General features: G+C 36.2%; 2 protein-coding genes across 4 annotated transcripts in view; both read left to right on the top strand.

The window, feature by feature from the left end:
* LOC109680782 (polyphosphoinositide phosphatase-like) overlaps window positions 1-24,693 on the top strand; it is a 134,751-nt gene that overhangs the window by 27,359 nt on the left and 82,699 nt on the right. Inside the window, 10 exon segments of the mRNA XM_074077010.1 lie at window positions 1,210-1,366; window positions 5,340-5,390; window positions 7,532-7,680; window positions 10,636-10,764; window positions 13,314-13,414; window positions 14,623-14,785; window positions 15,341-15,438; window positions 20,680-20,813; window positions 22,326-22,442; window positions 24,111-24,156. Coding sequence (XP_073933111.1) covers window positions 1,210-1,366; window positions 5,340-5,390; window positions 7,532-7,680; window positions 10,636-10,764; window positions 13,314-13,414; window positions 14,623-14,785; window positions 15,341-15,438; window positions 20,680-20,813; window positions 22,326-22,442; window positions 24,111-24,156 — 1,145 coding nt within the window.
* The window catches only part of LOC109700001 (polyphosphoinositide phosphatase), a 328,419-nt gene that overhangs the window by 223,107 nt on the left and 80,619 nt on the right, over window positions 1-24,693 (top strand). The gene's annotated exons all lie outside the window — the stretch shown is intronic.

Raw genomic sequence — 24,693 nt, 5'->3', positions numbered from 1 at the left:
GTTTGTTTTAAGTTTCTTTAGCCTAGTAGTTCTCTAATTTATTTTCTTACAGCCATTCTTCTCCCCCTAGAATCTGTTAACTAGCATTTCATGAAGAACACATGAGAGGAAATGTTCCCTTAGAAATTTAAATCTTTAAATGAAACTAGACCACCATCCAGCTGTGTGCCTTGTTTGCATTCTTTTAGTTTGCAGAAAATGACATGGAATTGTGCTTTGGCAGGTGAAACTACCCAAAGAAATGTGTCCTTTATGTTGCTGGAGAATTCTCTTAAGGCGGTTGCTTCCTTTATCACATATCTTTTTATGAGGACTTACTCTAGAATCATCTCTCAGTTCTCAGAACAGGATAGCTTCTCTAAGTAACTGTTTATTTAAAATCGCTCAGCCACTGTATATGTTGTAATTGGATGTGTACCTTTCTTTGCATTATCCATTAGAAAATGCAGAGGCAAATGTGTATAGTACATAGATCCTATGATGTATTCTTGGCTTTATCTTATATTTTTATTATTGTTTCTTTTTGCTATGTTTTCTTTTTCTTTCTGTTTTTTTTTTTGGGGGGGGGGACACTGGGGTTTGAACTCAGGGCCTCACACTTGCTAGGCAGGTGCTCTACCACTTGAGTCACTCAGCCAGCATCTTTGCTATAATTTCTTCCTTCACTTTTATCAAGCTTGTGTGTTAGGATATGTATCTGTGTGTATAAGTAAACTTGTGGTTAAAAAAAAGCATATAACATAAAATGTACCATCTTAATAATTTTTAAGTTTAACAGTAACTCTATGCACCATACTGTTCAGTTACTCTCTTGAAGTTTTCATCTATGCAAAATTGAAAGTCCATACCCATTAAACAATCCCCGTTAATCTTGTATTTGTTTTTACTTAAGGCATCTGAATCCTAACTTAAAATAAGACTAAAAAGAATTAAGAATTAAATAAAATTGTTTAGAGTAATATTTTTGGTGATGTAAATGACAGTACAGACAATGTCATTAGAACACTTCAAAGATAACCATAAATTTGTTTGGCTAAGAAGTTATAAAGCATGAAATGTGCCAAGACTTTGGCCTCTAGAATTTGTTTTTTGGCAGCACTGGGGATTGAACCTAATACCACTTGAGTTACACCCCACTCCTAGCCTTTTAAATTTGTATCTAAAATATTACTATGTTTATAAATCACTGTATTCTTTTCTGTTGCACAGGTTTTGTCAGGTTTTTAGAAGGCTATTATATTGTGCTAATAACTAAGCGGAGGAAGATGGCAGATATTGGTGGTCATGCTATATATAAGATTGAGGACACAAATATGATCTATATCCCCAATGATTCTGTACGGATTACTCATCCTGATGAAGCTAGGTATGTACTAGTGGTACCTACTTATTTTTTTAATGTGATATGCCAATTAGAAAGCAAAATAGAACCAAAGGATTGTAAATATTTTATAAAAAGTTCAAATGTTGGCTCAGAATTCTACAACTTTTGTTCAAGGCTATAAAAGATCCATTATAACAGTTTGTTTAGACAATGATCAACCATAGTTATTAGAACCATTAGGTGTAAGGAATGAATATTCACAGTCTCAACATACTCAATTTTATGAGTCTTCTTGTTATTTGCAAACAGGAAAAAGAATTTTTATAATTAAAAAAATGGCAGGCATTCTTAAAGAAATGATGAAATTTAGCATCACCTCTTATGGTGAAGCAGTGGGAAGAACACAGATTGCCTTAGTAGTTTGTTTTGCTGAAAATATTAAACTTGAATCCCAGTATAAGGAAGTAATTTTAAAAATCCATATTATGGGAATTTTACAAGACAGCTAGCCTAGACTCTTCACAAATGTCAAAGTCATCAAAGAATTAAAAAACAAATTTTTAATTACAGATTTTAGAACAGACATAACAGATGTAACACATGAACTTCAGTTAGATCCTTGGTTAAAATGTGCATGTACATACCCATTTACACATAGCTGTTAAAGGTGTAATAATGGTACAGGTGAGTATTCTTTATTTCAAATGCTTGAGGTGTTTTGGATTTTAAAAATTTGCATACATATACTGAGGTATGTTGAGAATGGGACCCAAATCTGAACACAGAATTCAGTTATGTTTCATTTACATTTTATACACATGGTCTGAAGGTAATTTTATACAGTGTTTTTATGCACCTGTGTTTTGACTGTGATATGTTATATGAGGACAAGTTTGGAATTTTCCATTTGTGGTCTTCTATCAGTGCTCAGAATCTTTTAGATTTTGGAGCATTTCAAATTTCAGATTTTCACATTAGAGATTCAATCCAATGGTTTAGAAAAATAAAATGTACTGTGTATTTAGAGAGAGAATATGTGTGTGTTTAAGAAGAGGACTCTTAATGAGTTCAAAAGAAGGACATATGGTATCCATTGTATTGTTCCCCGCCCCCAGATTTTCTGTAGATTTGTGACCTTTCAAAAGTTTTGGGGGGAATTATTAGGGCCTTGAGAATGTGGAGGAAAAGCTTTAACACATTGATAGACTTAAAGTTATAAAGTTTCATTTGACTTAATATTTTGAAGGTTAAAATGAAACAAAGTTAGGCATGTTTACTGTAAGTAATAGTTTAGATTTTAATTTTGTTCTTTAATTTTAGATATTGTTTTGATTGTGAATCAAAATTTAAGATGATGTAGCACTTTTGCCTGAGTGTTTGTTAGAATGGTTTTTTGGAGTCTTGGGACGTTGACTTTGATGATGATTTGGAAATGGTGTTGTTATAAATAATTTCTTTCAGGTGAGGAAAAGTACAGTACACTAGATAGAGTAGATCTTTGTTTTGTACTAACTGAAAAAATTATATCACATATAGCATAATGCAGGCATAGTATAATAATTAAAAGTGAATCAAATAGACTAGCATGAATGCAAGGGAGGAAAAAAGTTGAAGAGGTTTATATTATTTATAAGCCCTATCTTTATGATACTTTAGCTAAGAAAGTAAAACAAATTATGTTGTTTTGTATAGCAATTTAACTATCTTTAGAGTGACATTGCTATTATACAGTACTACGTAGTAAGTGGACATTATCGAGAATGAGCTACAGTTAACTTATTATATTATTAACTTATTATAGGTAGAATGAAATAATATTACTTGATAGGGAAAACTTTTAACACACTTATAATGCTATATAACCCAATAATGCATTTAAGTAAAAATACTCGGTAAAATATTAGAAAGTAAAATACAATACTTTTAAGTATTTCATATGAAAGGACAAATAGATGTTAACCTATAATGCATTGTTAGGTTGACATCAGAAAACTTGCTAGAACAATTTGCCACTTTAAAATATTGTTGGGAAAAATTATGGCCATCTTAATATTTGCAGAAAATATATTTGGCAAAATTCCATATCCACTTGTGATCAACTTACAGCAAACTAGGAATTTAAGCAACTTTTCTTAGCTTAATAATTAATACTTATTGAAAACTTATATCCAAAATTATTCTTGGAAGTAAAACTTTGAAATATTGCCTTTAAGGTAAGGAACACTGGAGATATCCAATATTCAGCACTGTATTCAAGGCTCTACTCAGTGCAATAAGACTAGAAAGATAAGGCATAAAGCTTAAAAAGAAATAACAATGTCATTATGTAGGCAGCATGATTTTCTACTTAGAAAATCTAAGAGAACCTACATACTCTCAGATATAATGGAAAAGTTCAGCAACATGGCTGAAGAAAGAAACCAGATGTAAGAACCAGTAATGTGTCCACACATGGGTAACAAGCAATGAGGACATTTAATACTGACCCCATTTATAATAGCACCAAAGACCATATGGTACCTTGGGAGTAAGTATGACAAAAGCACACAAAACCTTATGGAGAAAATTTAAATTATTACTAAAAAGATGTTTAAATTCCCTAAGTAATTGGAATGATGTCCCTTTGGTCATGATTAAGAAGACTTAATATCATAAAGGTTAGTTTTCTCCAAAATTAATTCATAACTTGAATGCAACTCTAATTCATATTCCAAGAGGACTTTTAAAAAATGGAATCTGGCAATTCTAATTTTACAGAATTATTGTAAAATTCATAAGAAAAACAAAAGTCTAAGCATAGTCTAGACAATTCTAAAAAAGAAAGGATAAGTCTAACCAGACAATAGGACTTAATTAAGATAATCAGATAGTAATCGATAGTTAAGATTGCTTGGTGTTGGTGGAGGTACTGATATTGATTATCAAATGTTAACAAAGATGTGAGAAATGAATTCATACTATGAGTTACAAACTACGAGTGTAAGCGAGTTATAAACTGTGAGTTGGATGATATTATTTTAGCCCCTTACGTAGACAATTGGATATATTCTAGTAAAATTGAAAATGCACATTATGTACAACCCAGTGGTTCTGCTTCTTTGCATGTGCCCTAGAGAAACTCTTATACATGCGTACAGGAAAATGGGATATTAGCCACATTGTATTTTACAGTGGAATACTAGAACGACTCTAATAAACTATCATCTAAGGAATGCATAAATAAAATGTGGCATGTGTAATATTATGCACAGCAAATGTTAATTAAAGCAAACAAATGGAACCCTTAACTTTCAACATAGCTGTACTTAAAATAATGAGTGAAAAAAGAGTTGCAGAAAATATACACGTTTGAAACAATCTGGGTAAATATGTTCAGTACACGATATAAAGTGCATGTCGTTGAAAGATGTTTATGAGTGGTAAAAGTAAAGGTACCCAGGGACAAAGGATAGCATCAATAACAGAAAAGAAGTTGCCTCTGGAGGGAGAGAACAGGACTGGGATGACTAAAGGGGGAATGTAGCTTTTAAAATTATGTTTTATCTGTAAAAAGTCAAAATGAATCTGAAAAAATATAAATACTTAAGTACTCCTAGGTGACAGGTATATGGATATTTTATTCTATACTTTTCTCAGTTTAAATAGTTTTTCAACGTCAAATTATGATCCACACACATTTTGTTTATTTTTGTCACTGTCCTTTCTCCAACCTCAAGTATTTGTAAAACACAATGTAAAAGCAAAAACCACCTTTACTTCTGTCATGTCCTTGGTCTGTGCCCCACACATGTGGGTATGTGATTGCCTTCTGCTGCCATAATCAGTGATGAGGAAGAGTCAAACTGTAGCTAAGAGTCTCTGAGAGACGCTTCAGGTGAAATCCTATCCCAAGAAAGGCTTGTTCCTCAATTTAATTAGTTTATTTATTAGTACAAAAATATTCATGAGTATGCATTAAACTGTGAAAAATAACAGAACTGTGTGAATATAATATGTTTTGCTTTTTTTTTTTTAGGTATCTACGAATATTTCAAAATGTGGACCTATCTAGCAATTTTTACTTTAGGTAGGTTTGACATAGTTTTGCTCCTTTCAAGCAAATGGACTTTTATATTATTTTCCAAGGGGTAAAAACAAAATCAGAGCACAGTCAGTAGGCAAATATTTCATCTAAAAGCACTAAGATAGAGGTATTTTTGCCTTTAAAAAAATCTGATTACTTTAAAATTCAAATGGATATATTAAGGAGTATTTATTTTCACCGTAAAATCACCTTTGTTTCAGGTAGAATCTAATATATTTTAAAGAAATACTCTCATTTTGCAACTTTGAATTATAAAAATGAAATTTGCATTCAGTTTCTAATACAGAGTTGTAACAATGTCATGGTTCAATTTTTGGTTAATAACCTGGCAAAATTAGGTAAAAAGTAAAAAAACAGGAAGAACTATTGAAATACTGATATACTGCTGGTGGAGTTTTAATTTAGTTGTTTTCTTAGAGCAGAATGTAAATTTAGCATATATGGAAATAAGTCCTAGGAAAACATATCAAGAGGGAAAATATAACTCCCTATTAGTAAAGAGACATTTGTGAGTATCTATTTGCAGTAGCCCACAAGCAAACCACAATCCATGGACAACCCAAATCTTGATACTTGAACAGGCAAGTAAATGATGGTAGCGCCTCGTGATAAAGCCATATATCGTCATCAATGTGGCCAGTATGTAGGCCTGGCTGAAACAGTTATTGTGATAGATGGAAGATTCTACCTGTTACACCTGAGGATCTGAGTCATAAGGACTGAAAGAGCACCTACAGCATTTGTAGCTATTGGTGGTATATACTGACAGGGTACTTTGCATTTATTAAATTTTAATTTTAATTGTTAATAGAGTTAATCATTTATTTATGAAATAAAGAAAAACATGCCTGCTATGTGGAGCATATTATGTCTTTATTGATGAAAGACATCAATTTCAATAACTGATAATTTCAATAACTGAAATTATCTTGATAGTCCTAGAGTAAAGAGCTTCTAATGAACTCATTTTTATACCCACAAACGTTTACTGAATGTATATTTCCATTCTGTTTGTCTCTTTTCAATCCATATTGCTTAATTTTCTGTTTATAGCATCTGTGAGTTATTACTGAAGATTGGTGGTTCTGTTAGAAAGTCTCCTGTTTCACTTTCTCAGTTTTATCTGGTTCCCCATCCTAAATTCTGTTAAATCTCTCTAAAAGTAAAAACACATAGGTTAAAGTTTTTGTGTCTCATAAGTAGGCTTTTAAGGTTATACTACATTCTGTGACTCAGCTAGAATAAAGTAATTGTTTTAAATAGGAGGAATTGATTGCTAAAAGTCAGAAACTAGCTTCTTAACATGGTTTTTATCCTTTTGAGATTAGATGCTATTAAAATTAATAGAGCCATCAAGCAAATGTGGTAAAACTGAATTTCACAGAAGAAACTGAAATCAATTTCAATTGAATTATATAAATAAATTAAAGAAATACTAAGTAATGTGAATGACTTTCTAGAAAGAATTTTAACCACCTTGAATTATTACTGTATAAGCCTAAAGTATTCAGTTGCCTTCTATTCCAAAAAGTACATGTGGAGATACCTATAAAATTACTATTTTTGTAAAATCAGAATTCTAATGGTTTCTTTTGACCTAAAGGCCAAATTGTATTAGAGACTTACAATTTTTATATGGCTTTTTACTCCCCTAAAACATGTTTCACTGTAATGGCTTACTCCTGTTTCATTATTTAGTTATGATACCATCATTAATAGCTAATGTATGAAGTAGGGTACAAAATCATGCACTATTTAAGTGGGTATTGTAGTACTATAGAACTCCATTCAGATACATGCAAAAGTGTGACCGCTTTGTACAAGGCCATGAGTTTAGATTGATTTCAATCTGAAGCAAAAAATGCATGTGGTTCAAATCAATAATGTAGGCTACTCACATTGTAGTCTATGTACCGAGTCACACAGATGCCTAAGTCATGCAGGACTGTTTGAAATCGCCTTCGTATTTGGCTATGTTTTATAGTGCTTATTGGAATGCATTGCTTCCAAGCGAAGTACCGACTGCTAAGTAATTTAGTTCACAGATTTTAATTCCATATGGAAGCCAAGACCATGAAATATGCGTTGGTTTTGTAATTCTTAAGTTTCACTTCTCATCTCAGTTACAGCTATGATTTATCCCACTCACTTCAGTACAATCTTACTGTCTTGCGAATGCCCCTGGAGATGTTAAAATCAGAACCAACCCAGGCTCGCCAGGAGAGTTTTGACATCTTTGAAGACGAAGGACTAATTACCCAGGGTGGAAGCGGTAGGTGGTTGCAGCATATTTAATGTTGCTAATGTGGCACCCACGCAATGCTATCTCGTTAGATTCTCTCACATTTCTCTCATGTCTCTCCGTCCCTCAGTGCTGTTTATGCTTACATGGGGTTTTGGATACATGAACTTGACCAATTCATTTTTATAGAGAGCATTAATCACCATGTGATTTTATTTGTAGGCCAGCCAGAAAATTGTATACTGACATTTTTAAAATTATTCATGCACTTTTTATGGAACACCTTCAGGTATATACTTTCAGTGGGGTTTAAATAGAGAATTGGTTTTTGAATACTGGAGAATTCACACCATCTTATTTTCTTTCCTTTAAAGAGATAGGCTTCAGTATGGGCTGAGTTTGGGGAAGAGTTACCATGGATTACCTATTGTATGCTAGACATTTACATATAATATTTTAAGTCTCATAAAAACTGTGCAGGGCTGGGTGCCAGTGGCTCATGCCTGCAATTTTAGCCACTCAGGAGGTAGAGATGAGGAGGATTACGATTCAAAGCCAGACATACAGTTCACAAGATCTTATCTGGAAAATACCCAACCACAAAACAGGGCTGGCAGAGGGTGTCAAGTGGTAGAGTACCTGCCTAGCAAGTATGAGGCCCTGAGTTCAAACCCTACTGCTGCTACAAAAAAACCAAAACCAAAAACAAAACTTAGCTCAGTAGATATAACGCCAGTTTTGTAGAATTAAAGACTCCATAGGAAACTGAGGTCCAGAGATGAAGATCATATGCCAATAACCAGGAGGACAGAGGGACAGGGGGAGAGGACATCATTGCAGCAGGTCAGAGACTACACTTTCACTGGTTCCCACTTGACTCTCATAGACCCTGCTTCTTGTCAAGTCTACTGTTGTAGCATGGCAGGGTCATGGCACTACTAGTCTAGGGTGTCCCTGGAGATCCTGGACTAAACCAGGCACACAATGCCTTTATGCCCCTTTATCAGTACTTTTGTTGCTGGATTTGCATTGGTCTAGAACTCTAAAGCTAGAGGTGTTGTTAATGTGAATGATGTGGAGGAATCATTTCAAACTTGAAGTTAAGGTACCCTAGCTGAATTGGGCCAACTGGAACCAAAGTAAGTCAATAATGGTTTTGACTCCCTGGCTTCTTGAAACTTAAATGATAGTGATGAAGATATGGATACAGAGGCAGAATCCAGTCTAAATTGGACCCATATGGTCCACTTCTTAAAGAACATTTGAGAAGGAACTGTTTTCTGTTAGTATTTTCCCAAAGGTTCTGGTCTACTCATAACCTGTTCTGTAAGCTGAATGTCATCTCTGGCATTGCCCTTGACTCTGGTTATTTTACTTGCTTATCATTGAGCTAAGGCCATGCCAGGTGCCCTCTTGCTGACATCAGATCATCTAGATCACATAAATTTGCATTGGTTCAAGACACTTGACTCCCAAACCACCAGACACAGGTGGAGAGCAAGACAGGGAGTATATCTGAGTATTTGCTTGCATCACTTCTGAGTATCACAGCAATATGATAAAGCCAAAAGTGATGCTGAATTTGCTGTACATGCCACACAAATCTGAATTTGAATATGTGTTCTGGGATCTAAATTAAGCCTCTGAGGCTACTTAAGTTTTTGCTGCCTCTAGAGAAAGCCTACCCAGATAGATATGAATGACAAGAGTGTAGTAGTTTCCTGTTGTTGCTGTGACAAATTACTACCAAACTTAGTGACTATCACACCACCATTACATCATCCCGACACTCACACTGTTGTTTTCCTCTTTCATTTCTAAAGATCCTGTGATCACTGGGCCCATGTGGATAATCCAGAATAATCTTCTTGGCTCAAGATCATTTGATTAGCAGTCTCTGTTCCGTGTGTAACTATATTATAACACATTCACAGGTTCTGGTGATTAGTATTCTGACATCTTTGCTTCCACTCAGGGGGAAATGGATAGAAAACTACAGGGGAGGGAGTAGTGAAAAAGGAAGTAATACATGTTTCAAAAACATCTCTGCTGTGTATCAGGGACTTCTCATAAACTCTTTAATCTGAACACATTTGCTCAGGTGAGTAGTGGTGTCACTCTTTTACAGTTTAGAAAATGGAAATGCTAAGTAATTTGTGTAAAGTGGCAGAGCTGGAGTGTGTCTGTTAGTCTTCATTCTCTCGTGTCTGCACTGAAAAGATAAAGTTTAGTTTTTATAAATTAAACCAAAGGTTATGCATCATAATATATAAATAATATTCTTAGGAGACTGTGTTTTAGGGGAATACGGTATCAATTGCTGTTCAAAACTGTTCCAGTCTTTTAAGCCATTAGCTTAAATATATAATTATTTCTCATTTTTCACTTCATGTAAGTTTTGTAAAACAAATTGCTGTTTAATTAATTTAACTGTATATGCTGAAATCATGTTGGATGAAATTAATTTCTTCATATGGAAGAAATTGTAGATGAATGAGTAATGCACTTACTGTGCATTAGCTAATTTATTTCATCTGTACAGCAACCATATGGTATGGGAGCAGATGAGGGAACAGAGGCACGGAAATAGTAGGTAACACTTTTTATGGTGCCTGCCACACTGTTGATAGGAGGCAGAGCCAGGATGTCCTTGACCCAGGCACTCTGACTCCACGCTGTGTTCTCAGTGGCTACTTGCTGCTGGTTTTTGGCTTTATTCATGTATTTATATACCTGTCCTTAATTTCCTTCTCATTTTCTTTTCTGTTGAATTAAAAACTCTCAAGAATCAGAAAATGCATTTCTTCTTTGACTCATACAGAAAACAGCATAATATTCTGAATGTTGATATGAATGATATCCACTGAAAATGACAAGGCTGTTAATCAGGCTTCATATTTTCAAGTTAAAAACAGAAGTGAAAGAACTCGAAAATGAGTTGAATGTCAATTTCCTTACTTTCTGAAACCAACTTTTATTTTTCAGGTGTATTTGGGATCTGTAGTGAGCCGTACATGAAATACGTGTGGAATGGTGAACTTCTGGATATAATTAAAAATACTGTGCATCGTGACTGGCTGTTATATATTATTCATGGGTTCTGTGGACAGTCAAGTATCCTTTTTTGTATAAACTTAAGCTGTATATCGTTAAACTTAGACCATATCAACTTTTAGAAAGCTGCACTCAAATTACAAGGTTATGCATCCCCAACAGGAATACTTACCCATGGTGTCTTGTAGTAGAAATACAAAGAAGTAGGCAGACTATTTGAATAATATCTGTTATGAGCACAGAAAGATTAAAAATACGGAGGAAGAAAATGCTATATGCATAATAAGTGAGATAGGTAATGGGGATCATACTCACTGGGAAAAGAAGCAAATTATCTGGCAGGTGGAGAGGATAGGATAGGCTCATCACAACAACACTTCACCTCGCTCTGAACTAAATGCCAGGCCTTAGCACTGTGCAGAGAGACATCATGGGCTGGGGAAGCACCTTGAGGGAAGATGTGGAGAACAGCTGGCTGTGTTCTCTGGCTTGGGCATATTACTCCTGGGAGGTAGGATGTTGTGGGAGGGATTACTGGAGGTGGAGCCAGACTGCCAGTCACAGATTCCCATGGTGGCAGGCGAAGGACTTTGGGTTTGGCTCTAGAACTTTTGACGTTTTTATTCAGAAGAGTGACGTGCAAAGTTGTATTTCTAGGAAGCTTTAGTTGACAGCCACTTTAAAGTTGGATTAAGTAAAATGAGAGTAGACAAGGTATATGAGTTAGAAAAAGCCTGCAGTAGTAGTTCAGGCATAATGTAATGCAGGCTTAGAGTGGAACGGGGCATAATAGATTAGAAGCAGGTTGAACCTTGGGTTAAGATGATGAGTTCAATTTGATAAAAACTTTCTTTTTCCTTCTACAGGTTCACTTTTCATTTAATTTCTAGCTAACACTGAAGCCTTTCAAGAAAGTGCCATTGTGGTTTGAGGTTTAGGAGGGCAGTTCCTATCACTTTTTTGAGATAATGCAGGGCATTTTGTGCACCCCGTGTGTTTTTAGGTGACATTCTTCCTTATGCCAGGTTTTTAAAGACCTGTAGTAAGAGCTTTAAAGAAGTGGTTGCCTAAGGCCATTAAGTGTCTGAATGTGACTAACCATCTTTATGCCTTGTGCTGGAGCATTTGGGAGCAGTGGGATCGAGGGGCTTGAGGAGGGCTGCCTTGTTTGTGGCAAGTGGGGAGAGGAAAGGCTAGATGCAGACACAGGGATTTTGGAGTGGAGATGAATGAGATTGATGTACTACACTTGAACATCAGGCTCATTACTTTATAATCATTTTCAACTAGTGAGTGATATTATCTGTTTGATCATTCACTGTGTAATGAGATTTGATCCTGAATCAGTTTTCTCTGTTTTCAGAAATAAATTCTACCTGGGAAGAACACAGAGTTTTCACCACCAAAGATAGCAAAGAGAGTATACTATGTGTCTAAAGTCCATTTCTACAATGTAGTTCTAAACTGTTTTGCATTTCTAAGAACTAGCTCAGGGAATGATGTACATTAAGCATAATAAATGTTTGTTTTTTTAAGTAGTGAATAGCATCATAGATTATCATTTGAAAGCTCATTAGTTTAAACAATGAATCTAGTCTCCTGGTTATCAAGCATTTAATGAATTCTGGAAGTCTATATAATGATACAAGTAATTGCTCTCTATTGAGCATGTCCTACAGGCTAGGCATTATGAATTTAATACATTCCTTCAGATAATTCTGCCCACCACCTAGCAATAGTTCAGGCTGAGTATTGTTTATCCAAAATGCTTGGGACCAGAAGTGTTTCTGATTTTAGATTTTTTTTTTTTGGTTTTTGAAATATTTACATAAACATGAGATAACTTGGAATGTCACCAAGTTTAACCATGAAATTCATTTATGTTTCATATATATCTTAAACACATCTTAATTTTATGCGCTATTCTTAGCGTGCCTGCACTTTGATTGTGACCTATCACATGCAGTCAGGTGTGAAATTTTTCACTTTGGCTCAGCCTGGTGCTCAAAAATTTTAGTATTTTGGAATGTACTGGATTTTAGATTTTCAGATTAGGGATGTTCAAACTGTAGCTGCTTTTTAATTACTGCATTTTATAGTAGATGAGATTGTAGCTCAGAAAGTTAAAGTAATATAACTAATAAGCTGTATTTTGGTTAAGCAGTTCACAGTAATTCTTTCGGTGTTCAGGTTTTGGACTGATTCCTCAAAAAAGATTTGAACTCAATCCATTCTCTCAGTATTACATATCGTTTCATAATTAAACATGTTGTTCCTGAGAGCTATGTGACTCTAGACTAAAGAAGGATTAATTGTGGTTATTTGCATCTTTACTTGGCCACCAGGGCAGATGGATCTTCCCTGGGCTAGTAACACTACACCTGGTTACCATTTCCTTTGAATTCATAGAAGCCATTCCATAGACAGATTGGCTTTTGCCATCATACCCACACAGTTCTGAAGAACCATTAGATCCAATGCTGTTTCATTCTTCTGGTGTCTTTAAGCCATTGATCAAGATATATTTAAAAGAATAGTTAAGGTTTAATGATTCTCTTGGTTTTGTGTGAAAGTCATGAATGCTAAACAACTTTAACTTGGTTTCTAAGAACTATTGATCTATGGACGACCAGTGTATGTTACTCTAATAGCTAGAAGATCCAGTAAATTTGCGGGGACTCGTTTTCTCAAGAGAGGTGCAAACTGTGAGGTAAGATGACAAGCAACATCGCTGTTGAGATTTTAACCTTTTGCATCAGTTTTGCTGATGTAGATGAAGCAAAGTAGAATTTCTTAGTTTGGGATATTATCAAGACAATAATTAATTCTCCAGAGTATCTGAAACTTGTGAGAAATATGACTAATAGACAAATGTTCTGGGAAGTTAACTAACTTAGAAAGAGTTATGCAATGGAGTTATGAAATATCTAATGTTTTGGAGGATGAGCCATTTCTGAAATATATGAAACAATGTTTAACATAGAGACAAAAACAGCAAAGCACCCCTACTCAAGGAGTAAGAAGGCAGCCCTCCTCGTTGGAAGTACAGTCATGATGAGAAGGCAAAATAGAGTACGACATGGCGTCACCCTCTTTACTTTTATTCCCCAGACTCATTTTTCTTGTTCACAACTGCACAATAGCAAAACAAAACAAAACAAAAAACCCTTTTGCCTACCATCAGCCATGTCTTCTCCTTGAGTGCTCCATCTCTGCTTGCGGTAGGTAACTTGAATCAAGCAGATGTATGATCAAATAGACAGATTGAATGAGGAATTGGGCTTCAACCCTGACTAAAAATAGCAATGTTGTTCTTCAGACTCTCTCAGCACTGAAAGTCATTGCAACTGGTACTTTAAGAAAAATCAGAATTTTGTGGCTGTGTTATTTATTTTTGAATATTCAAAGGATAGCCAAGCAAATATTATTAATGTCGTGAAAATGATCCTTTTATATATATATATACTTTGATAATAAAGTTACTTCCAAATGTCTCCTTTGTTCCCTGCTCCTTTATTTTCTTCTGGCCATCAGGCATTATTTGAATCTCACTCTTGTTTTTTCATTCCTCTTTAGTCTTTATTTTGGTATTTTGGTCTTTTTCATCTCTGTCATTATTTCATGTAATTGTTTTTATTTTCTCTCCCTTCTGACCATTTATACCAGTCACACTTCTCTCTGTTACATGTGTTATTAGTTGTTTAATTTGATTTTTTTCCTAGTCTGTTCTCTGCTACTTTTAATTGCTTTTTCTTTATTGCATTTTAATGGCTTTACTTTTCTAATGCACACATTGAATATTGACAGCATTTACCTCTTCCCAGAGTAAGAGTTATAATTTCATTGTATACTTGAAATTTTTTTCATTTAAAAAGTTCTAAGAACATAAAATATTTTTAATTGTACCTTTCTTTCTAGGGTGATGTTGCAAATGAAGTGGAGACTGAACAGATACTCTGTGATGCTTCTGTGATGTCTTTTACTGCGGGCAGTTACTCTTCTTACGTGCAAGTGAGAGGATCGGTTCCCTTATACTGGTCCCAGGACATCTCAACTATGATGCCTAAACCACCTATTACGTGTGTGTAGAACAATTATGTTTTTGGTACTGGGGCTTGAATTCAGGGCCTTCACCAGCCCCCACCCCCTTTTTTTGTAATGGGTGTATTCAAGATAGGGTCTCACAAATTATTTTCCTGGGCTGGCTTTGACCCGTGATCCTCCTGATCACTGCCTCCTGAGTCACTAGGATTATAGGCGTGAGCCATCAGCACCCAGCTGGAGCAATCTTTTTAAAAGTAACTCTTCTCTGCTCACATACAGAGATGACCTGCACTCCAGAAACCTAATAAATGATTGAATTTTAATGAGGCTTTAGTCCTGTAAGGTAGATAATTTGGAAGACTAACTTCTGTTATTTTTACGTAATAAATGTATCCTTAATTCTGTCTCTTGGTAAATTCTTTATATTTTACTTCAGAAATTAAGAATCATTCAGATTATTCAATACATGATAGATGAGTGTCCAGCGAGCTGCTTGAGAGGGAAACTACTAGATTGGTTGAATTGCATTTCTTTTATTTCTTTCTTATAATTTTTCATTCAGGTATTTAGTCATCTCTTTTTTTCTTCTTAGTGGACCAGGCAGATCCATTTGCACATGTGGCTGCTCTCCATTTTGATCAGATGCTCCAGAGATTTGGCTCCCCCATCATCATCTTGAATTTAGTGAAGGTATGATATGCTCATCAGACATGCTGGGCAACCTTTTCCTCAGTACCAAGAGGGTTAGAAAGCTATACTTTACCTGTCCCCAGAGGAGAGACTTGAAGATTCTCATGCTATGACACCCTACTGTATCAGAGCTTCTGTTCTTTGACCTCAGATTCCATGTGGCCTCTTCCTTATGTACCTGGAAGAATCAGTAGTAGCTTCAAAGGGGAGAGAGTGGTTCAGTGTATCAGGCTCCTGATTTCCCTGCGTGCGTTACGTACACATGAAATTTCTGCATTAGTTTCAGGACAACTTGGAGAAGGAAGCATGAAGATTAAACTGCCACAGCCTCGCTTTGATTCATACATCTCTCTTGACAGTCTATTGGCCTCACAGTTTCCTGCTTCCCTATCAGAGTACGCTAACTGGTCACCATATCTTCTGTATATGAGTGGGCATACAGGTCAGAGAGAAAGGATGAAGAGCAGGGAGACCACACAGTAAATTTTATCTGTAACTATTGCAGCCAAGTGACTTGAAAAACTCTCAGCCAGCAGCCTAGAAGACCCTGAGAGTATTAAAAACAAAGGTTTTCTTATGTTGTGGTTGTGGTAGTTGCCAACAACATAGCATATTGACAATGAAATGACTGCAGTGGACCGTGAAAGCCTAGCTAAATAAGGAGGGGTATAGAGGAGGAGGCTGCTGGAGAAAGAGCCATCAGTGGGTTGAGGTCCAAGTGAGGTGAGAGATTTAAAGCAAAAGCAATCTGAAAATGAAAGGTTTGGGGACTAGTGGGGTAGCTCAAGTGATAGAGCATTTTGCCTAGCAAGCCTGAAGCTCTGAGTTCAAACCACAGTAGTGCAAAAATAAAAAGAAGAGGTCTGGATAAGAAATGGCAGAGTAGTATATGAAATTATTCTAAGGTGCTGGTTAACAAATATGTAAGTTTAATTTAAAAAAATCAAAGAATCCTGTGTCCACTTAGTCACTAAGCAAGTGTTTTTGAGGGTTTCCTATGTGCCAAGATGATCAGAAACTGTCCCTGCCTTCATGGAGCTACCAGTCTAATGCAGGAGATAGTGAAGTTATGTACAGGTACCATTGCAGGGGAAAAATGGAAGTGAAGTCTTCCCTGAAGATGTGAGGGGTCAGATGAGTCAGCTTAGCCTGAAGGAGGAGGAAGGACTAAGTCAAGAGGAAAGAGAATAGTCTGCAACTTGGAGAAAAGGGGATGCCCTGGTATGTGTATGTGCATGTGTGCTTGCTTCCTCTGACAGCTCTAATTTTTCCTTAAGGTAGGAGGAAAAGTCATCTGCTGAGTGCAGAGGTTTCAGGGTGGTGGAGAAGGTTTAATGGGCTTATATACATGGGGTTTAAGGTGACTGGAAATATTACAGGCAACACTAAGAGCCCATTTCAAGTTGGTGATAATGATTCCTTAAATGAAGCCATTATGCTGTTGCTTGCCTTTTCCCACCAGGGCTTGCCTAGGGAAATAAGCACAGAGACAGATAATTGAGATCATTTAGTTTTGCCACACAGATATGACCTAAAAAGGCAGGATCGAAGGCATTTTAGATACTGACTATATTTTTTTTGCAGTGGACCATGAATGTCCAGCCAGATAAGTAGGAGTGTAAAGGAGAGGGCTGCTGGAGAAAGAACCATCAGTGGATTGAGGTACAAGTGAGAGGTCATTTAAAATAAAAGCCATCTGAAAATAAAAAATATTCTGGATAAGAAATGTTGAAGGCAGGCAGTTACCTGTGATGGTGACATGATGTAAGATGTGAAGGTGGGAATGGGGATTCAGAGTGCAGCAGAAGCTAGAGGCACTAAAAGCCACCCAGGATGGAGGCAGATTGGGCAGAGAGGATGACAGTTTCCAGTAAACTGTGGAGGAGAAAGAGAAAGAGAGCGAGTGATTGAGATTGAAGAAGAGAGACAAGCATGGAGGAACAGGGCTCACAAGTGGCACAAGCAGTGGCTGGAGAAGAGGGAGACAATGAGGCAATTAGCTTCATTTTTTCCTTTGTTGCTCTTTGGCTAAGTAATTATATCTAACCAGTGATTGACTTTGCAAAACAAATCATCCAGATATTAAATACATCATTTGCTAGGTAGCTATTCACACTTATTCCTAAGTTTCATATTTCTCTCTCTCTTCCTGTCACCTAATAGTAATTTAAGGTAGTAGCTGGATAATCTATAAACTTACCTAGTATTAAACAGAAGCTATAATATACATAATTGAAAAATTAAAGTGGGAAAAATTTAATAAAAACATTCATGAGCACTTTTCCACTAAATGTATATATTACTAGTATAGAAATAAATGATTGTGAAAGTAGTTAGTTGCAAAGCATACTGAAATATAAACCTAGAACTAAATTAGTAGATCTTGTTCATGTTATACAGTGTCCTTATAGTATGGTTGAGACACTCAGGTTAAGTGAAGATTTAAATCAATAGTGCTTAAAATAATTCTCTGTTAATTATGCAAATTCAACAAAATACTCTTTATACTTATGATTGTGAACTATTCCTGTTACTGAACCAGACCTGCCTGTTTTGCCTACCCCATTGTTTGCCAATCACTGCAGCAAGTTTTGCCAAGTGATAAAGAATTTATTTATGAGGTGGCCAATCATGTGGAGACAGGTGAGTTAGCTTCAAATCCACCTCCCTCAGTAGATGGGAGAAAGAGCGAGAGAGATTGGAGAAGAGAGGGTTTGTGGAATAAAGGAGCAGGGTGCCCTAAGGCATGAGGAAAGGTGACTGGAAGTAAGTGAAAATGGAGTAATCACTGTGCTTGTGTAATCAAACTTGATGGCTTTTCTCAGGACTCATGTTCAGAAGAGGGCACATCAGGGTGCTGTAAGGTTGGAGTTTTGTACCTTCCGATAAAAAAGTGTCATTCATTGGACACTTGTGCATGCCCAAAGAAAGATCAGTGGTTTCATCTGATTTGAGAGAGAATCAAGCAGTCTCCAAGTTCCTGAAAACAGCTTAAGCAGTTTTCGACTTACACATCTACTAACTGCAGAACTAATGGAGTACACTGCTTAGCTATGTGACCTCTAAACTTGGTGACCAAAAGCAAGTAACTAAAACATGTGAAGCTAGCTAGAGAGTTTACTAAGGTTTCCCCTCAGTTTCATTCCTTCCCAGATTTCTCACATGTATATGTATTTTTGAATATATAAAGCCAGTCAGTGGATTTTAAAATTATGCTTACTTATTGTTCCACTGTAATACAAATCCAGACAAATAACTAGAATTTAGACAATTGCAGATTAAGGTGCAGTTTCATGGAATAGAAAAAATTTCTGTTATTTTTGTCATTAGTTATTTTATCCACAGAATAAAAGATGTTTCTTTTTTTTCACTTGGGATTAAAGAGTCAAAGAATGCCAGTGTGCGTAGAATGATACCAGTCATCATCGTATGAAACGACTAAAGTGAAATACTTATCTTGATTTTTTTTCTTTTCATCCTGCGCTGTGAACTTCTCCCTAGTTGTGGAAGTTTGAGGCACTGGTTGAAAGATATTTTGCAGCAATCCATATGCCTTCAGTGCTGCTGCTGGGTAGCAGTAGAAGTCACCTGGATCAAGCATAAACTGCACATCAGAGGTTTTTAACCTGGAGCCACTGGTGGCCATTAGGGGGCCCTTGGAAATAATATGCAAAATGACTTGTACATGCAGAATTTTTATTTGGTTGTTAAAGGGTCTATGACCCTAAGAAGATTAACTGTACTTTCCATTAACACTAACCTACTATAGACAGTACATAAAGCAGATTCATTGCAAATGATCAAAGGTCGATTAGGTAACCTTTTCTTTCCATCTCATAAAATGGCAGATTTGATATAAGAATTTCAATTTTTTTTGTTTCTATAGTTGATTTAAAGTACTTTTAAGAATAATTCCAGATATATAAATTTAATTTTCTCAGATTAAAAAATTAGCAAAGCATATTTTCATACCAAGCTGATTTAACACTGATTCTTGTCTAATCTGCACTTGATTTACTCAGCCATGCCAAGTAAATGCCCTTGTTGTTTCCACAGTGGTTATTGCATGTCAATTGAAAGGTAATCTCCACAACTGAAAACAGTGCAGAAATACTGTGATGCCAACAATAGGCCTTAACACCTCTTCAGTGTTATTGTTGCAAAATTGTTTTTGTTTCTAGGTGAGGACTTGAGCAGAATAATAATAAAAATAGCTAATTTTTATAGAGTATTTACCATGTGCCAAATACTTTGATAAGAACTTTGTCGCATTTAAATCTCACGTTAATGCCATAAAGGAGATAACTGTTGTTAACCCATGTTATAGATGAAAAATAGAGACAAAGGGAAATTGACAACCTTGCCCTAAGGGTAGTAAGGCAGTACAGAAGTATAGAGCCATAGAGTAAGGCACTATCCACTTTGACTGAGAGGCAGTGTAGATCTAAGGAGATGCTGCAGTCAGGGAGGCAGAAGGTAAGTTTAGTTCCATGAATGCCTCTCAACCTCAGTGTATCCTGCCATAGTATACAAGGCGGAAAGTGCCTGTCTGGACTATGTCTGTTAGATTTTCAAGGATATGAAGGTTACAAAAGCGCCCTCTGCTATGCCAGTTTGGGAATTGTTCATCTGGATCCAGCTGATTTCTTTCTGAACCTCAATTGGCTGGAGCTGGGGGCTCCCTTCTTCTGGTCCTGGGGAGTGAGGGGCTCTTCTACCCAAGTGGGCTACAACACGTATGGGCCAAGGTCTGCATGGGATGAATTGGGCTTCTCTGGCTTGTGGGGAGGTTATCAGGAAGAAATCCTATCTGAGCTCTTTATCTAGACTGGACATGGTGGTGCACACCTATCTTCAGAGGCAGAGGCAGGAAGATTTGGATTTGATGCCAGTGTAGGGCAAAGTTAGCACAAGACCCTGTAAGGCTGAAAAACAAACTAAAAGCAAAGGGACTTGGGCATGGCTTAAGTGGAAGGAATGCTTGCCTAGCAAGTAAGCGGGGAGCAGAAAAAAAGTCATAATCTGTTGACTATCATTTCAATGAAGAATTTGTTCATTTGCATTTGTATTATTTTTGTTTTAGGATAGGCCTCATTTCAGTATATTTGAGAGGGGTTTTTTGTCTTGCCTCTACTGAAAAGTAAAAATGTTTAAACTTTCTTCCTTAAGGTAATTATAGTGCTGACATATTTAATTTTTAAATTTAAATATTATTTTAAAATTTGGCTTTTTAAAATTAAGGAACGAGAAAAAAGAAAGCATGAAAGAATTTTGAGTGAAGAGCTTGTTGCTGCTGTGACCTACCTCAATCAGTTTTTGCCTCCAGAGCACACTATTGTCTATATCCCCTGGGATATGGCCAAGTACACTAAAAGGTTAGTGACACATCATCTGATTGTGATGGTCTCCTTTCCTTCTAGTAACAAACAGCAGGAGGCTCATCTCTTTGATAATGCTACTCTTTTAATTTCCTTCATGCAACTGCTGAGGGGCTGTCTTGAGTGTTCAAATGAATTGACTTGCCAGGCATGAGGACTCAAGTCTTTAATCCTAGATACTCAGGAGGCAGAGATTGGAAAGCTTGAGGTTTGAGGCAAAAAATTCACAAGACCCCATCTCACCCAATGGCTGGGCACTGTTGTGTCTGCCTGTCATTCCAGCAGTGCTAGGGAGCACAAATAGGAGGTCTGTGGTCTGAGCTAGCCAAAGCATGAAGCAAGATCCCATCTCGAAAATAATGAATGCAAAAAGGGCTGGCGGCCTGGCTTAAGTGGTAGAGCAGCTGCCTAGCAAGCACAAGGCCAAGTTCAACCCCAGTGCTGGTACAAAAATAAATAAATTGCCCATACTCTTTTTGCCTACTATTTATAGCATTTGCAAATTCTGATAAGTGTCCAGCTATTTCAAAAACATCTCTACTCTGTTGTTACTTAAAGGCATTGGTTTCTCTTTTTTCTGTTTCATTCTGTCTCTCTTATTTAAACTGTCTCAGACACGTTTTTAAATGATCTAACTCGGGGATGAACCTGCAGCAACTCTGTTTATAGTAAATCTCCTTAGTGTGATGCTAAAGTCTCATCAGCTGGGTGGTTCAGAATGTTATAACTTCTGATTTATTCCCAGGGCTGTTCTGTTTTGTTCCAGAAAACCTAATCTTCATGCCCTGTGCCAAATGTAGCAGTCAAGGTCCCATACCCTGAGCCTTTGTTCCTATTGCCTGCCCTCTGTGGGAACCTCTCTTTTATCAAAATGCATTTCTTCCAAGGAACTTTCTTTCTTTAAACCTGCATTGTCTTTTTACTTTGTTTACCATGCATCACACAAGCACTAGGTTTATTTTAATGTCATATTTGTTTAATGCTACTGTATTGTTTTGCACTTAAGTCACTTGTGCTTTTTTCTAAATCATTTTATGTAGTTGGATGAATATACTCACACCATACACTCACACGCACACACACTTTCCTAGAGTGTAAAGGTGGTTATGATTGTTACCATATTATTTTATTTTCTAATTTTTTCCTTCTCCTGCCACTAAAGTTACACAGTCGTTTTTTGAATGCACAGTGACTTGACTGATAGCTCTTGAGGAATGAAAGGCTTTGGGAGACGCTCCTGTGAGGATGGCCTGTGCCAGGATTGAGGAATGCCAGTGTTTGATACTAAGTTACAAGTCCTTTAGGTCTCTTTTGCATCAAATGTTGTTAGTTATTGAGTACACATTATATTCCTATATTAATTATTATAGTATTCCTAAAGCCAAGAGATTTAAAAATTAAATCTTTGAATATTATTATTACAGACTTTCTTTGCTTTAGATATCAGAGTAAATAATACATTTAAACTTGGGTTCTTCTCACCTTTCTCATTTTTCCTTCTCTTTCCAGCAAGTTATGTAATGTTCTTGATCGACTGAATGTGATTGCAGAAAGTGTGGTGAAGAAAACAGGTTTTTTTGTAAACCGCCCTGATTCTTACTGCAGCATTTTACGACCAGATGAAAAGTATGTATGGTATTACAAAACTTAAAATAAATCATGATTTTTGTTCTTATAGATAAAAATATTCTAAATAGGACCAGTTTGTACTTCTTGAAAGATGGATGAATTTAGCCCTTTGGAGAGCTAAGCTGCTTGGGTTACTGTGTAGTGAATGTTCACTGTGGGCCTGGGAATTCCTGTGGTGTTATACTTTGAAATGGAAGCCATAGGGTCTTAGCTCTTGCTTTGTGGAAATACACATTACATGAAATTTTTCTGTAAAGTAAAATTTTCTATAGCAGACTCTATTCAGTATTTAATAGGAACAGGGAAATTTTTTCTGCTAGATTAAATGACACTTATGAAAATAGATTTATCATTGTATTATAGTTATCTGCTCATAAATATTTCTTCATCACTAATTTGTGAGCTGCTTCAGATGAAATATCTGTGCCTTATTTATTTTTTAAGGCACCAATATTACATATTTCCTGAATTTTATTTTCGATTAATGTAGTTAACTGCAATGGTCAAACAAAAACCAAGTTATTAGTGTGTATGTCTTTGGAAGTAGTCCTTTTGTTCTAGTTTGCATTTGTTATAGTTTGAATTTTAGAGCCTCTGTGGCAGGAATCTTTATGACCACTCCCAAGTTCAGTGATTCACTTGGAGGCCTGGTGTATTGTGTACTCTGATTGTAACTTATTATGGTGAAAGGATACATGGTGAAATTAGCAAAGGGAAAAGGGGCAGGGATAAAGTCCAGTGAAAACCAGGCACGAGCTTCTGGAGTCTTCTCCCAGTGGAGTCACATAAAACACATTTAATCCCCCAGAAACAAGTGGTGACAGTGTGTGTCAACCAGAGAAGCTTGTTAAAGACTCGGGTACCAAAACTGCGGACTCCCGATAGGGAAGAAGGTATTCATCAAAAGCCATAGTAGTGTAGGCATCGCGAGCCACTCTTACTCGTTCTGGGAATGATGGGAGCCCTTCTAAAATCCAAGTTGCCTGATGCCTGTTGCTCTTTCCTGCCCAGCACTTTCTTTTAAGTAAAATAAACTGTTAATATGATAAACTATCTCACAACAAAACACATTCCCATGAGTTCATTAGTACATGCAGAAAATAAGTAGTCTCTATAAGGAGATGTGCAAAAACGGCCATAGGAATGTAACAAAGTGTTCATGAAGAAAAGCTGGAGGAGGTGTTGAGAGGAAAAGACTAAGGCATGGAAGATTTTATTAGAAAGATTCCTGATGATTATGCATGTCTACAGAGACTGTGCAAGAAATGGGCTTAAACAAAAGCAAGCAAGACTTTGGTTGACCGTGTGTGATACAATGCCAGAATGTGGGAACTGGGACAAATTAAGATGCTCCTTTTCCAGGCTCTCTTTGAAGAGAACATAGTGAGTGGTCTGTCTTTGTTATTTGCATATTCACTTGCCTGAAAGAATGAGAGTACAGAGACTTAGCTCATTGATTGGGTGCCTTCTGCTCTGTTACTTGGATTCTGTGATTCTTAACAAAGAGCTAGTACCAAAAATAAATACTTATTATGCTAATTTTTTTTTATAAAAAGCAAGGGGCTAGAGCTAAGTGGTAGAGCATGTGCTTAGTGTGCTTGAGGCCCTAGGGTCAGTCCTAGCACTGGAAAAAAATGTCCTTAAAGCATTTATTTTTAAACACAGGTGGAATGAGCTAGGAGGGTGTGTGACTCCCACTGGTCGCCTACAGGTATGGGCAATCTTATATTCAATGAATAGAATCTGTCTCCATAGTGCACAATGATTTCTGTAAGTAGCCATGGAGAGCTATACATCTTGTTTAATGCAGAATTATTAATCACTTAAGAATAATTTTTAGAGCCTTATTGCTAGTGTTTAAATCTTACGTGGATATGTGGCTGAAGTAATATGGCCCCTGATTTCTTTTCTGTATGTTGTTATGTTGTTAGAAATAAAAACACAAGTGGGAATGTGAAAATAATCAATTAAGAGAGAAAACAAGTGAGTATACACTGTATTTGTTAACTATGCTTTAAGAATGGTCTGGCTTTAGCCACTGAATATTTGGGCTTATACAATAAAGAAAATATATCAGGAATTTTATGAATTGGTCCATGTGGAAATTGTAGCTATTTGCTTTATCTTGTTAATCTTTCAAAGAAGTAAATTTAGACTAGGTTTGATAATGTAGTTATGGCAATATTAAGTGAGCAGGAAATACAACCTTACATGATTTAAAAAACGTTCTTCATTATTTTAATCTTTA

Source organism: Castor canadensis, chromosome 1 (assembly GCF_047511655.1).
Source record: "Castor canadensis chromosome 1, mCasCan1.hap1v2, whole genome shotgun sequence".
In the NCBI taxonomy this organism is placed as follows: domain Eukaryota; kingdom Metazoa; phylum Chordata; class Mammalia; order Rodentia; family Castoridae; genus Castor; species Castor canadensis.
This window is presented reverse-complemented; position numbering and strand designations above follow the sequence as displayed.